This window comes from Chelon labrosus (genome assembly GCF_963514085.1).
Source record: "Chelon labrosus genome assembly, chromosome: 13".
Lineage (NCBI taxonomy): Eukaryota > Metazoa > Chordata > Actinopteri > Mugiliformes > Mugilidae > Chelon > Chelon labrosus.
Genome location: NC_140346.1, coordinates 16,142,342 through 16,156,840, shown reverse-complemented (window position 1 = coordinate 16,156,840; position 14,499 = coordinate 16,142,342). Strand labels below are relative to the sequence as shown.

Below are 14,499 nucleotides of genomic sequence, written 5' to 3'. Positions count from 1 at the left end.
CAACATAGTTTCCCCATCGGCAGCCGTTTTGCCGTGAACAAAATCAACTCAGAGATGACATGTATGACTACGGTGCTGCTGCACTTCTGACAACTGCATCAATCCCTCTCGAACTGTTTGATTGGCCCTGCAGATCTTCACTGAACAATTTAGACTGGATCAACTCCAGAGCAAGATTCCCCCTTTAAAATTTCTTGGCGGGCGAAACTTCGGGCTGGCTTCCAAGCTAATCTCGCCATTGAATCATAGCGGGACATAAGGCAATCAGAGTATCTCATCTTGATTATCAATCATCTCGTAAAGAAATGATGTTGAAACTAAAGAGAACATTTAAACCAACTGCTGTGTCTCCATCACAGGTTTTTCTTCAGGATATCAAGTGTCGATCGTCAGAAATGGAGAAGTACAGAGAGCTGAATGAATGAATATTGATGCGACTGTGTTTTGTATTTTCTGCCTTCAAAAAAATTAAGCCTTACGTTTCTCAAATCTGCACTCTTTGAGGGAATTGAAATCCACGGTGGAAAAGAGCTCCAAAACTGATTGGACTGAATGCAGAAGGTTTTTGGACAAAGACTTTTTTTTTTTTTATTTAATTTTTGTTAACAAAATAAATGCATGAGAAGTTTGCTGTGCTTGAAACGCTGAGATCGTTTTACACTCATCGCGTCATACTCTCAATTCAAGTTCATCGTTTATTGCCAAGAAACGTCCCTCGCCTCTTACACATAAAATTTTAATTGAATGTGTGCCTTTGATGTTGTTATGGCATTCAAATAATATGGCTGTGATCATATTAAGCTGTTGTCAGCTGTACATGATCAAGAGGGAGTCTGTTAAGTGACTGAAGAAATGAATATGTCCTTTATCCATAATGTTTCAATCAGACGGCGATTAGAGCAACCTCAGATGAACTGTTACTCTCTGCTCCTTAGCGAAGCATTTTAATTGGCTGTAGATATTGGCCTGCTGTGTCTCGGCCCCATGATGATATCAGATGAGTGGATACGTCTCATCTTTGCAAGTCACAGTAGTTCTTGTTTATTCAGCTGTGTGATCAGTAGGGAAAAGGTCACTTCAACCATGCTCTGTATGCACCTCTGCACATTTAGTGCTGATATGATTAAGCTTGAAGTTAAAACACTCTGTTTTTCTTAAATGCGCCACAGTACATTTACCTTTCTGCCACATTATACCTAATTGTATTATTTTGTGCCTTATTAATTTCACACTTTTCCAGACTGGTTACTTTTATCTCTGGCCTCTTCTTCGGCTGTAAATGTAATCTATTTAACTCGAGAACCTTTGTGCTAGCCCACTGTAATTACACTAATTACAAAGCCTGCTTTGAGTCGTCTGCTCACTTTATTGTGTTTTCCTTCCCTCCCTGAGCGTAGACCTGTTGAAGTGCGAGGACAAATTATTTGTTCCCGCAGCCTGCTCTTGTAGTCGGGTCGACACACGATTAAGTGTTTGTTGAGAATTTTTTTAAATGAATGCATTTTCGTAATGACGAGGCTCTTCAGCGGTCATTAAAATATTACTGACTTCTTGCGGCTCAGAGGAGAACTGATGGTATCAAGTAAAAAACAAATTGGCTAGAGAGATAATGAAATAATATATATATATAAGCATTTGCCATTCCATTTCTGTCCTGTTTGACAACACAGTAAACACATGATGCTGTGCTTGCTTAATTACCCATTGTGACAGTTTGACATCCGCGATGTTAAAGGTCACAGAATAAATTCATAATGCTATTCAAATGAAAAACTATCCGAGCACTAATATAGCATGCATTAGTTGTTATACGCTGGGGAATGATTAAAATCCTTTTTAATAACATAGCTCTACAGCTTTATTGTGATGGGATTGCATTATTTTTTTTCTGCATAAAAATGAGAAGAGTGCATTGTCTACATCAGTCCCTTTGTAATCGACTCCGCTGAGCTATATGCGACTTCTCCCTCTTATAATGTTGCATTATTACAAATGTTGCACGCAGAATGCACAGAAATCTTTTCATGTCTCATCATTTGTGGTTAACTGATTTAGTTTTGTAGCGCTCTTATCGTCTCTGAAAAGACGTCTTAAGTCGATGTTTTACTTTTACGAAATTACAAAAATGTTACGTGTGTTTTATATGTTATGCCGTAGTAAACAGGATGTTACATATATATATATACATATATATTTTAAAATACCTCAGAATAAGTGAAACATGTTAAAGCTTTCAAGCTTAAAACAGATGTAATATTTACATTAAGTAGCACTCTGCTTTTTCGGACGAATGCATATTCTTCACACTAAAAGCTGCTCCCTAAGTGTATGGATTTATTAAGTACAACGCTGTTCCATTGTAGGTACTCTAGATTAATGGAGAGCAGTGTTCGTAAAATGTCACCCAAGTATTGGTCCTAATAAATCCATGCACCTTGGGAGCAGCTTTCAGTGGACTGAACTTTTTATTGTGGAAGCGAAAAATAAGTTCTCAGCCTGAATGATCACCGGACAGACGGGCCGCACCGGCTCTCACTCTTTTGGAAAAACGTCCACAGTCCGCAGTATGGATAAATATGTCTCTAGTTTTTCTTTTCTGTCACCCTCACAAACCATCGCTCTTTTTCCCCCTTCTCCCTTCTCCTCAGCTGCCATCCTTGATGACCCTATGGAGTGCAGCAGAGGAGAGCGCTTGGCCATCACACTGGCCAAAGACAGCATCAACAGGAGCAGTAATCGCTCCACCACTAGCAAGCTGGAGGTGGACATCTTTGAGCTGCTGAGAGACAGTGAATACGAGATGGGGGAAACAAGTAAGTAACGCTGGCAAATATTACAGTGAAATAGTCAGGAAAGGCCACAGTTAGTCAATATATGTTTGGACACTGACACATGTTTTGTTATATTTATAATGTGTAACTATAATGAGGGTGTTCACATCCAGACTGGAGAAGAAGCCCAGGACCTACAACCATTTTTATACAGGTCCCCTTTTCAAAGAACTCATAAGTAACTGGACAAGTCAACATGATCATAAATAAAAGGTTCGTTTTTAATACGTTGCCCAGAATCCATTGCAGGCAACGACTGCCTGACATCTGGACCACATGGACATTACCAAAGAATGCATTTCATCCTTTGTGATGCTTTGCTAGGAGCCTTTTGTAGCTGTATTCAATTGTTTATTGTGGGTCTTTCTGCCTTTAGCTTTGTCTTCAACAAGTGAAATGCTTTCTCAAGAGCACTGACTCTGCAAATACAGAATATTCCACTTCTTTGCCTTCAGAAACTCAGTTCAGTATGTTTTGGATTCGTGTCCATCTCATCTGCAGGGTACCGTCCAATCAACTTTACATCATTTGGCTGAATCTGAGAACATTTATCTCTGTCCACTTCAGAATTCACCCGGCTGCTTCTGTCTTTTGTCACATCATCAATAACTCTAGTGAATCAGTGGCACTGGAAGCCATGCATGCTCGTGGATCCACTGTGTTATGCGCTTCAGATCGTGATCTGATCCAAACTTTCTCCATACTTCCTGTGACTCTGTATTGGATCGATCTTAATTTGATCGTTCAAACGGAGAAGCTTTTTAGAGTTTTTCAGCAAAGTCAATTTTGGTCTCTCTATTGTTTGATTATGAATGGTTTGCCCCTGTAGTGGCCTTCTGTATTCTCTCTTGGGAAGTCTAATGGATAATGGCATGTCTAACTTGTAGAGAGCAGCTGTTGTGAAGAGGTTTTTTCCTTTACTATGGAAAGAAACCTGATTTAGATTTCATCTTCTTGTAATCTCTCTGACGCATTTGGTTTTCAAACAACACACTTGGAAACAAACAACTCTAGACTTTTACCTGCTTACCCCATGAGAAATAATAGCAAACATCTGTCCATAAACCAGCTTTTGAGTCGAGCGTCCAATCACTTTTGAGTCTCTGAAAACAGGGATGTTTGTATGAAAATCATATTTGAAACAATAGTTTCGTCAAACAGCAGCAAACTAATTATTAAATGTAGTCAACAGACTGATGTGGATCAGTATTACTGCATACTGCAAAAGTCAAAAGGCTGGCTGCATTTTCTTTTTTTTTATGTTGACAACATTAAATGTGCCACGAAGCCTCGAGCAAAACACCATTTTATGTGAAAAGAAAAATGCGGCGTAATCTCCTGAGGACGTAATCAGTGTCAAAATAGAGATAACCTTCAACATAAAGGCTACTGAACCTTTCTAAATGGGCCATTATCAGATTTCCAGTCATTTCTCGCATAAATGTGAGAAATGCATCGCTGAGAGTCACTCCATTAACACGAGCTGTTATCAGTTGTATCAGCACTTTTACTTAACAGATACCCAGAGCATCAGCGTGCCGCGTGGTGACCTGTTGCCTCACAACTCTGTGTTTATCGGGTCGATTTTAAATTTTTTTTAATGAAAACGCTCTGAAGTCGATAGAGCACGGTATGTGTCTGCGGAAAATCACCAAAATAAACAGCTATGATAAGAAGCGGGGATTGATTTTCAATAAGATTATTCCCACTTTCACAGACTCTAGAGCGTCACTAGCGCCGCTTAATCCATGGAAACACCGCTTCACTTACCACAGTGACTAGAAACTGCATTACTTTCTCTGCCTGGTTTAAGACAAACCTTTCATAACCCTGCTGTGTATTTCTGCGCTTTCAGTATATATGTGTAAAATACCTTTTGCTGCTTTGTTGCCGAACTGTGTGTATCTTGTGCAAATGTTTTGTGTGTCTCAAGCGTGAGTACGTAATTAGAGCCTGGTATTGGATTAAGTACGGCTCAGTGGCCGCGGTTAAATGGAAATATCACAGAGGGAGCGCTACCTGCAAAGAAAAGCCCCACCCCCACCTCTCAAGCAACCGCTACAGCATTTAAATAGATGCCTCTTTGGACCACAGTCTGCTTTTAAAGGCAGCAAGCACCACAGGACAAGACTCCTGTTCACAAAGAGCAATTCTCAGACATGTATTCAGTTTGATTTAACGCCGCCATGTGCACACTTGAAGAAACAGAAGGAAATATTTTTATCCAAAATAAAGGAAATGTGTTTCTCTGTGCATGTAGTCTGACGGTCTTATGGTGTTTCTGTATATTTTTTCTTTTTCCAGTGAGTCTGCCCGTTCATCTTGTAACTAGCAAACGCATTACATTATATTACTGACATTAATCATTTCTCATTACAAAGTTGTAATGTTTTTAGGTTTCCACTAGCTTGTATTGAACAGTAGAATCAATATCAGACAGGGCTAGTGGGCTTCAGCTGACCTTGTGACCTTCTGGCCAAAGAACTATACAGGCAATTTATGGCATTAGTGTATACTTGTATAATGTATATCAACGAGGACACCGGTGTCCAGTTGTTAAAGAAATAAACCGTGGTAGTGGCGTTTTCACACAGACCTTACATAATGCTTTTATACACACACACAGCCCAGACTAAAAAAAGAAACTTACTTTTGAAGTTGTATCTAGTGGTTGATCGGTTCTGGTCATTCAATATGTATGACAATATCCTGGAGCACATTCACACGCTGTAAATTTCTGGCCATTCACAAGTTAGTTGGTTATTTAGACTTTATTACTAGAAACATCATTGCTAGAGTGCTTTCTTTTGTATGGCCACCTCTTCAACGCCACCTCTAAATTTGAACTCTCAGTCAACTCACTGATTGACATTAACCGACTTACATTAAAGCTTTATTTAGAATTTATTGTTCAATTAGCCTGGTGTGGCTCTAATCAGATTATGAATTTGCTAATGTGCTATTTTGATTTCATTATGGGGTTACACAAGAAAAATAATCTTCTTGTAACTGGATAGTCCTACAACCAGTCAGAGCCATTTAGTTGTAAACAAATTTAACTTCACTGTGCTCAGATGACGTGTATGCCGTCACTTTTACCTTTTGAGTGCCCTTTCCCCCCACAAAATGTTTGTGGGCCAGGCAGGTTCAGTCTGGCTTCCTGGTTGTTATTTAATTTCAAATTGTGTAAGAAGCTGCATATATACATATATATATATATATACACACACACGCACACACACGCACACACACACACACACACACACACACACACACACACACACACACAGCTGTGCAGAGAAGGAGCAAATGAAATTGTCATCGGAGCTAGGATTCATGCTGGCTTACAGTTAAATGACTCAGTTTCATAATTCAGTGAAGCCATGCAGACAGGTGCAAACGTGTGTGCATGTGCGATGCAGTGTAAATCTGTGCATACATGTGCACGTAGTTGTTTGTGTAAGGTGCCAGTGTATTCATGTTTTACAGGCCCCACGGGTGGCTAGGAGATTACTTATTAATCATTCGATTCACTGCCTTGGGATTCACAGTACAGGCCTGAAAACGGTTCTCCTCTGCCTCTGTCACACACGTGGCTGGTTAATGCTCTACGTTCGCCCCAATAACCCAACAAATTACCATCACACACACACACACCATCACACACACACACACACACACACTGGTGCGCACATGCTGACAGTGGAACAGTACATGGTGTCTGTGCCTGCGTATGCCTCAAACTATTCACTGTAGTGTTAATTAGGAGCCAGAAATTATAAATTCCCAATTTTGCATTTTCTTTTCTAGTATAGGAGATGAAAGCATTTGGCTTGTGCACCCAACAGAAGAGTAAAACTCACTCTCGCTGAAATGTTTCTATCTAAAGATATGTTTTCAACCCTAGAGATATACCCTTTAAATCAGCACTTGTAAATGTAGAATTTGGAAAACAAGATGAGACGCATCTGTCACTTTTGGGAATATGATTGCATTCATGTGCAAATGTTCAGATACCAGATTTTTTGTTTTAAGCCTCCAGATATTGCTGCTCATCACTACTTTTGTCCCTCTGCTTTTCTCACTGTCCATCACTGTGTGTTTATGTGTCTGCGTTGCTTTCTGTCTCCAGATGTGAAAATATCTCACATTTATATCAATTTCTCCCACAAGCTAAATTCCCACGGGTGGAAAACTCTTAGGATTTTCTTGTTTGTCAATCCGTTTGGGCACGCTTAACGTGGACAAATGTGTTTGTCCTTGTGGACATTTCACTAACACATAGTAGTTTCAAGTTCCCTTGAGACAGTAAAACGCTGGTTCAGGCCGCAATCTGTTAAGAGTCCGAGATAGTCAGCATGTGCATCCATTAACATCTGGCTGAAGTGGGCCTTTTTTTAAATGGCTTGCTTAACGCTAACTGTCTTGTTTTTTTTCTCTTTATTTGCCTCTCTACCTCCTACCTATTTTTTCTTAGTGTGCCAGATCATGTCTAAAGGGGTGGTGGCAGTCCTGGGTCCGTCTGCCAGTCCGGCTTCCAACTCCATCATCAGCAATATATGTGGAGAGAAGGAGGTGAGTTTATGCACCCAGCTGGCCCATAGCCGGGGGCCCACGTTAGGCAGCCTGCTCACAGTACGAGCAGAAAGAAAGCGTTTGGAACAATGATGCTCATTAGCGGCTGTGTGATTTCTGTAGGAGCTTGAGAAGGAGTGAAGATGATGAAATGCTTCACCAGTGTCATAACTCTCCATTCATGTCCCTCTCAAATCAAAAGCAACGCTGGACATTTAACCTCCTCTAGTGCCATCATTATGAACTGGTTGGTCTACTGAGGTTTTCTGGGGACTCTTTTGAGTTTTTAAAAAAAATAAATAAAAATAAATAAAACGTTTTTGTTAATGTTTCCTTTCTGAATAACCTCATCTGGTGTTTGAAGTCAGGATATCTACCAGATGATGGTATAATATTGGTACATTCTCTAATCTGAATAGTGAAGATAAACATGTTTTCCACAATTTGAAAATGAATGAGTGGATTTGGCTTCAGAGCCCGACTGCGTGCAAACAGATCCCAGCTGGATGCTAATTGGCTTGTCTGAACTCTGACATGGTGTGTTTCGCTGTCTGATGTCGAGAGACAGAGCGACTTTGATTTACAAAACCATAAACGAGATCAAAATCAATTAGGACTAAGAAACCATGTGTATATACGCCGATTTTTTTTTAATCTGTGATTGCTTTGCCGCCACGCTTTGTTGCAATCTGTTAAATTTAATACATCTTGTTTTACACTATTTATAGAAGAGCCATTTTTATTATAAAACCGAAACATCAATGTTAATTACATCTTTGCTGTCTATTGTATAATAAGTACAGATTTTACATGTCAGCCGTCTCTCACATTCATCATTCATTCAGATTTCAGCAGCGCGTTCTGTCGTGCCTCTTGTCATAATTATATTCGGTTGACAGAGAAGCAGCTGCATTTAACTCTGGGTATTTTATCAGAATGAATACTAAAAGACATCCCATAACCATCCTAGTGTCTATAAAGTCCTCTGGTGCAGTACAGTCTGTCTTTCTAATGAGACATCAGTCTGTTATAGCGGGAGACAGACCAGGACACCCCGCTGCTTAAAGTCTCTGGTGGCGCTGACTGGTGGGGCTGCCGGCTTTGAAACACTGACTGTGATAATACCACTGTATGAATATTAAAGAGCCCATTAGGAGAATATTCACACTTTTGAGTTGTTAACTGATAAATAGAGTGTAGTCATAAAATACTCCGAGGAGCTGGTGCTCGATCAAAAGATTCGCGGTTTCCACACACTGGCTCAAAGTTACAAAAAATACTCTTTGTATTGTACATATGAATTAGTTGGGCAGTCATTTGCATTTACAGAGCACTTTGAACCGCAGCCAATTGTGCATGTTTGTCAAAGGAAGTGATGGGATTATAAAATCTGCTGTTGTCATATTAAACTAATCTTTTCCTTGTGTAAGACTTCCTAAAGCACTAATCAGGCCCTGGCCAGTGCTGATACCAGTGCTTTAGTCTGCTTCAGTATTTAGGTTAACACCAAATAATTTAGTCCTACAACAGCGTCAGGGAAATATATGCAACGTCTTATCACACGTAACTTGGCGGCTTCATAGAAAAATCTGTACTGGGCTTGAGATATGTCAGCTGGGTGTCCATCTTCATCTGCTCTCTAAATCTAATACTACTTCATCTGCTCTCTCGCTTCTCCACCAGACTCCTGTTTCTTTAGCGCGTCACTCGTTTGTCAGCTTTGTAACTCAGTCCCTCGATTTATTCTTCACTTCTAATTCCCGTGTGTTGAACAACAAAAACTACTCTTTTTTTTCACTGTATTATTTAATGCTTAATAAAAGCAATGTTATCGTGTTAGCCGTGTTTACCACAGCCCCACTTTGTTTATAAGTCTGTTTTTATTAGAGCTACATACAGTGTCAAGACTTTAGACCTGAATTGATGGCAACACATTAAGCAAACCCAGTGTTGAAGATTACACAACTTCAGGAAGCCTTGTACTAGTGGAGGAAGACTTCAAGTAAAAGCGGCAATACTGCAGTATATAAATACACCATTACAGGTAAAAGTCCTGCATTGAAAAGGTCACTAAAGTAAAATTATGTAAATTTTATTAGCAGAATGACCTTAGAGAGCCCGTACGTCTCTATAATGCATAACATTGCCCCCTGTGAGTGATATACTGTTAAACACTGTAATATATTCTTGAATTATTGCATAAACATCTAAGCAGCATTTTACTGCTGCAGTTGGTCAAGTTAGAGCCGGTTTTACATTCTATAGGTTAGTGTGGCGGAGTAGAAATATAAAACGCATAAAGTGGAAATATAAGTATTTATAAATGAGTATAGGTGTCAGTAGCGGTTTGTGAGTTGTAGTTGATCTTAAAGCAGAAGTGTACTCCTCGTTTAGAAGTAAACTGACCTCTGTAAATGTAAGTTTTAACTCCGTTACACTTGTGATTATCCTCAACTTTGACGTATTTTGTTTGCATTATTGTGCTTTGTGGGGTGTTGTGCATCACAGGAGACGCACAGAGCTCCAACTGCTACAAGGTATTTGACTTCACATGGAGCTCATCTTTGCTGGTTCTGAGAGATGAAACCGTAAAATGGTTTGAAGTATTTATTCGCGTGATTTTGTGAGAAATGCGCAGTTTGATGCGACGTGACATGTTTCCCACCTTACAGTAACATCAAAAGGAAACTGGAGTTCAGAAGATAGTTTTGTAGGGTTGTGCACTACTTCTTTTACCGCCTGATAAAAATGAAAAGAAACAAATCAATCAGTCATATTTGGTTTGTTTATCAGCTGTCTTCGCTTGTTTGTTCAGTAGATCTAAGGTTTCCCTTATACGCAGATACACTGGTGTCGCCTCCAGATTAAACTACACAAAGATGCTTTTTGGGATGCTTAGTTGTCATGAAAGTGGACAACAGATTTCTGCAGCCAGGGGAAAAGACTTTTCTTTCGATCGTCTTATCTTTTTTTTCGCTGTTACATAAAATCATTACTAAACATTTCAAAGCTATCTGTCGGATAATGGAATAATACTCACCCTCTGGTTCTTGGTTGATTCAAGTTATCAAATCAAAGACTGTTGCACAGCTCAAAAGCACTGCTTGAAAAATAGCACATGAATGAGGATCAGTAACTGACGCTCTTAAAGGTGTTTAGGTTATACTCAAGAAACAAGCTTATGAAATAATTCATATAAAAATCATATTTTTGTAGAAAGTCGTCGCTGGCTTGCTTGTGTTGTTTTCCCTGAATATTTACAGTAACAACAAATGTGGCGTGCCAAAATGAAACAGAATTACGTTTTTACTCAACGGCCCTCTCCAGGATGTTATCAAGAGGCGAGAGCTTGCAGATTTGTATTGCAACCAAAACACAACACCAGCTGATTTCAGTGATTAGGTCCTCCATCTCCGGCTTAAGGTGTCCAAATAAGCATAGTTAGCTGTTGGTGTGGGTGTGTGTGTGTGTGTGTGTTAGTTTGTGTGTATTCCGAGAAGGTCACCTTGCTCTTATCATTTCTCCAATGGGAATACTTTGCAATTGGCCTTCATCAGCATAGCCTTATATATATATATATATGTGTGTGTGTGTGTGTATATAGATAGATAGATAGATAGATAGATAGAATGTGCTACCTGACAATGTGGTACGGTCACAGTGTGGTATTAAGATACAGGAGATCCTGCAAAATGTTAACACAAGGAAGATAAAAAAACATATCCACTGATTGACTGTGTAATCAATTCTGCTATTGCTACCAGTAACAGATCACTGCTAAAGGTTCATTATCACAGTGTGAAATTTAACTGCAAGAAAAGCTTTAGCTACTGAGAGAAAGCGTTGAGCTGAAGTCGAAGGCATGTTATACCAAAATGGGAAAGTCATCCTTGATGAGATGAGCAGCGCAAATCTTGCACTGCTATAAGTCAGTCTCATCCAGGGGGCACAACGGAATAAACAGCTATCCTTTGGGAAATAATGTAAACCTTTATCCTATGCTTGGCAGCCACATAGTCTGCAGCACATCTCTGCTGAAGGACTGCTCAGGAGGAGAGGAGTAAATAAGCAGCAGAAGAAGAACACACACACACACGCACACAAACAGAGTGTTATGTAATGTGATCAGAAGCTTTGTGAACAAAACAGAAATGCAGTTTTGCAACAAAGGAAAGTGACCATGGGTGTTCAGATTGGATGAAAACTAATAACCATGCCACTAAGCATGCATGACATCCCTGCAATGTGCAGCAGTGTATAGATACTGTGTCTGCTTCTAAAAGTTAAAAAGAGGTCACACTGAACTGTAGCGGCACGAGACAGGGATGTGTGTTTGTGTGGCGTCACATTCCACCCTGCATACCTGACTGCGAGTGAATAATCCCTCACCGTGAGGGCGAAGCCACAGATGCTGGCTCTCTAACGGCTGGTTGCCTGGGACACCGACAGCAATATTGTGGATGACAGACCCCACTAGACGATCGGCGCATCATCTGCCGGTCGCTATCAATAACTCCGCGGGTTCCACTGCTGCTGCAGAGAGCTACTTCCACCGAGGAGACAGAGGAGTGGGACTGAGCCTATCTGAATTTCACATTAATAGGGACTAATAGGGAAAACAGCTACAGCAGAGAAGGTGTTGACTGTGTGCAGTCTGGTTGTTTGTTTCCATAATAACAAGCAAAGCTCGGGGTCAGGATTTCAAGGCAAGGCAGATTAATATCCACTAATGAGAAACATTAACCGGGGCTTTGGATGAGGGGCTCCTGCTGCTTCACAGGTGCTTATCTAGTGGCTGCTGCAGCAACCAGAATAACTGGAGTATGCAGTGCAGCTTTTGTCAACTGTTTTTATGTGAATCTCAAGGATAGGAAATCAGATTCCTATGTGTACATTAAAGTGGTGACCTAGATACAAAGAAACAGAATCAACTTTCAGATGAGGCTCAATATGCATTCCCCATCTTCAACTGCCATTAGTTAAAGGGAACTTTCAGACTAAACTGAGTAAATGTCCATGATTCAATTCCCGTATGCCTCCTTTTCATATAAATTCAGTTTGCGTTCTTCTGCTTTTAGCGGTTCAGCTTTAAATGCTCATCCCATTTCTGTCCCTAACTTTCATTCCTCTACCATAGAGGATGAAATGTGCAGTAACACAGTGTCTGCTTAAGTGGGAAAATGTATTCCTCTAAGATCCAAACATGTGTCAGAAGTAGTCATGAATATTGATGTTACTCCCGATGTCCAGGGGTTGCTTTTGGCTTGCAAAGCCATCTGATGAGATTACACAACTGCATTTCAGTAGGGTGGCGCCAAGGTTGGATTTAGAGGTGAACCTGAGGTCTGCTGGGCACACAAAGAGCACGCTGCACTGAGGATGGGGGCCAGTGGTAAGCCCTGGGAATAGGCAATAATAAGAGATTTATGCTTTTATGTACACATAGACACACACCAAAAAACTCAAATGTGCTTTTATGCAACCATCCAGAGACAGAAAATCTTGCAATTTAAATGTCACTTATGTGAAGATGCTCAACTACTAGATGAGTTGTGCTTTTACGGTGTCTTTATCGCTCCCTGACTCATATTCTGTGCCACAGGGTGAGTTCTTGTGTTGAGGTTACACTCAAAAACTCATTTAATTTAATTTAATTTCAAGATAGCTTGAGCCAAACATAATATTACTTCATTAGTAGGCAAATTAACTCCAAAGGCCTCCACATGATCAAACGGGAGCATTTGTTGAACCAGGGCATCACACGAAAATGAGGCACTCTTAATCATGAATTAGTTATTGAACAAATCTGAAAACCTTTCCTCTCTTTTTACAAGAGTAAGATTTTGCAGCTCCAGTGTCATAATTGTGGCGCAGTCATAAGAAGCTCTCTAGATCTGAATGCGTTCACTCATCTGCCCAGGTGCAGTGCAGTGTTTGTTTGTGTGTGTAAAGCGGTCCAAGTTAATTTGAATTGGTGAGTTGTTCAGCAGTGCAGCACAACACATGCTGTGGAATTGCCTCGAGTCACATGATAAGCCAGCTAGCCAGACCAGCAAATCCTCTCTGGCCGAGAGACCTTTTACATGGCAGCTCTGCTCACTTTAGACTGTCTCCCTTCCAGATGTTGCACCACAGTTGGTCATAGCAAAGCCAGAACACCACGTCCTCCTGTTTGTTTATTTCTGCTATTTCTGTTCCAATTTCTGCTCAGCTTTTCTCTCACACAGGTGCAAACCAGAATCATCCATCTATCATACCTGCTTTGTAATACATGTTTAGTTTTTACATTAATTGCCGTGATTCGTTGTTATTGTGACAACCATTTAATTGAGCGCATTTGTTCCAGTATCAAGAAACTGAGAGTGTTCTGGGGAGTTTCCAACATTTGCTGGACGGTTTACATATTTTGACTGGGCTTTGGATTCATCACGAGGAAACAGAATGGTTTGCTGGGGAGAGGGACGTCTGAGATACAAGGCTTAGCGTGCTGCCACCGAGACCAGACTTCAAATAAGCGGATGAAAATGGATGGATGGATTATTATCTAGTTTTCATGTTAATATAAACAGCTACAGTGAAACAAAACACTGCATCTGTATGTTCTGATGGAAATAGTACAACGAATGACTGTCAGTGGATAAATCCTCTGACTTTAGATTAGCTGATAACACCATTAGTTCCAAATTTCATTCATGCACTGTTACACATTATTGCGTGAGATAGTTTTCTTTTTTTTTTAATTATAGCAGTGATCATTTCAAGTTTTAGCGGCTTTAGGAAAACTATTTCAGTATAGGTGTTGCAGAAATAACCAGAATGTGAACAGAGTGTGAATCAAACAGCTCGTTCTATTGAGGAGCTCTTTTAACCGCTAGACAAATAATCTTTAATTCAAGGCCCATTTATTATCTTTTTTATTTTCTTTATTTGCTCAGATGTCATCACATGCCCTAAAAATCTATCGTAGCTGTCAGTTATATCAATCACTCTATCAGTTCTGCTGCTTGTAGCATCAGACAGAGCAAGGCTTGCACAGTGTGTCGTCACGTCAAATTACATTTTTATCTGACCACATTGATCACGAAGTTGGGAG

General features: G+C 40.1%; 1 protein-coding gene across 1 annotated transcript in view; it reads left to right on the top strand.

The window, feature by feature from the left end:
- grik4 (glutamate receptor, ionotropic, kainate 4) overlaps positions 1-14,499 on the top strand; it is a 225,320-nt gene that overhangs the window by 99,245 nt on the left and 111,576 nt on the right. The window contains exons 3-4 of the mRNA XM_084558293.1: positions 2,649-2,813; positions 7,309-7,406. Coding sequence (XP_084414419.1) covers positions 2,649-2,813; positions 7,309-7,406 — 263 coding nt within the window. The remainder of the gene's footprint in view (positions 1-2,648; positions 2,814-7,308; positions 7,407-14,499) is intronic.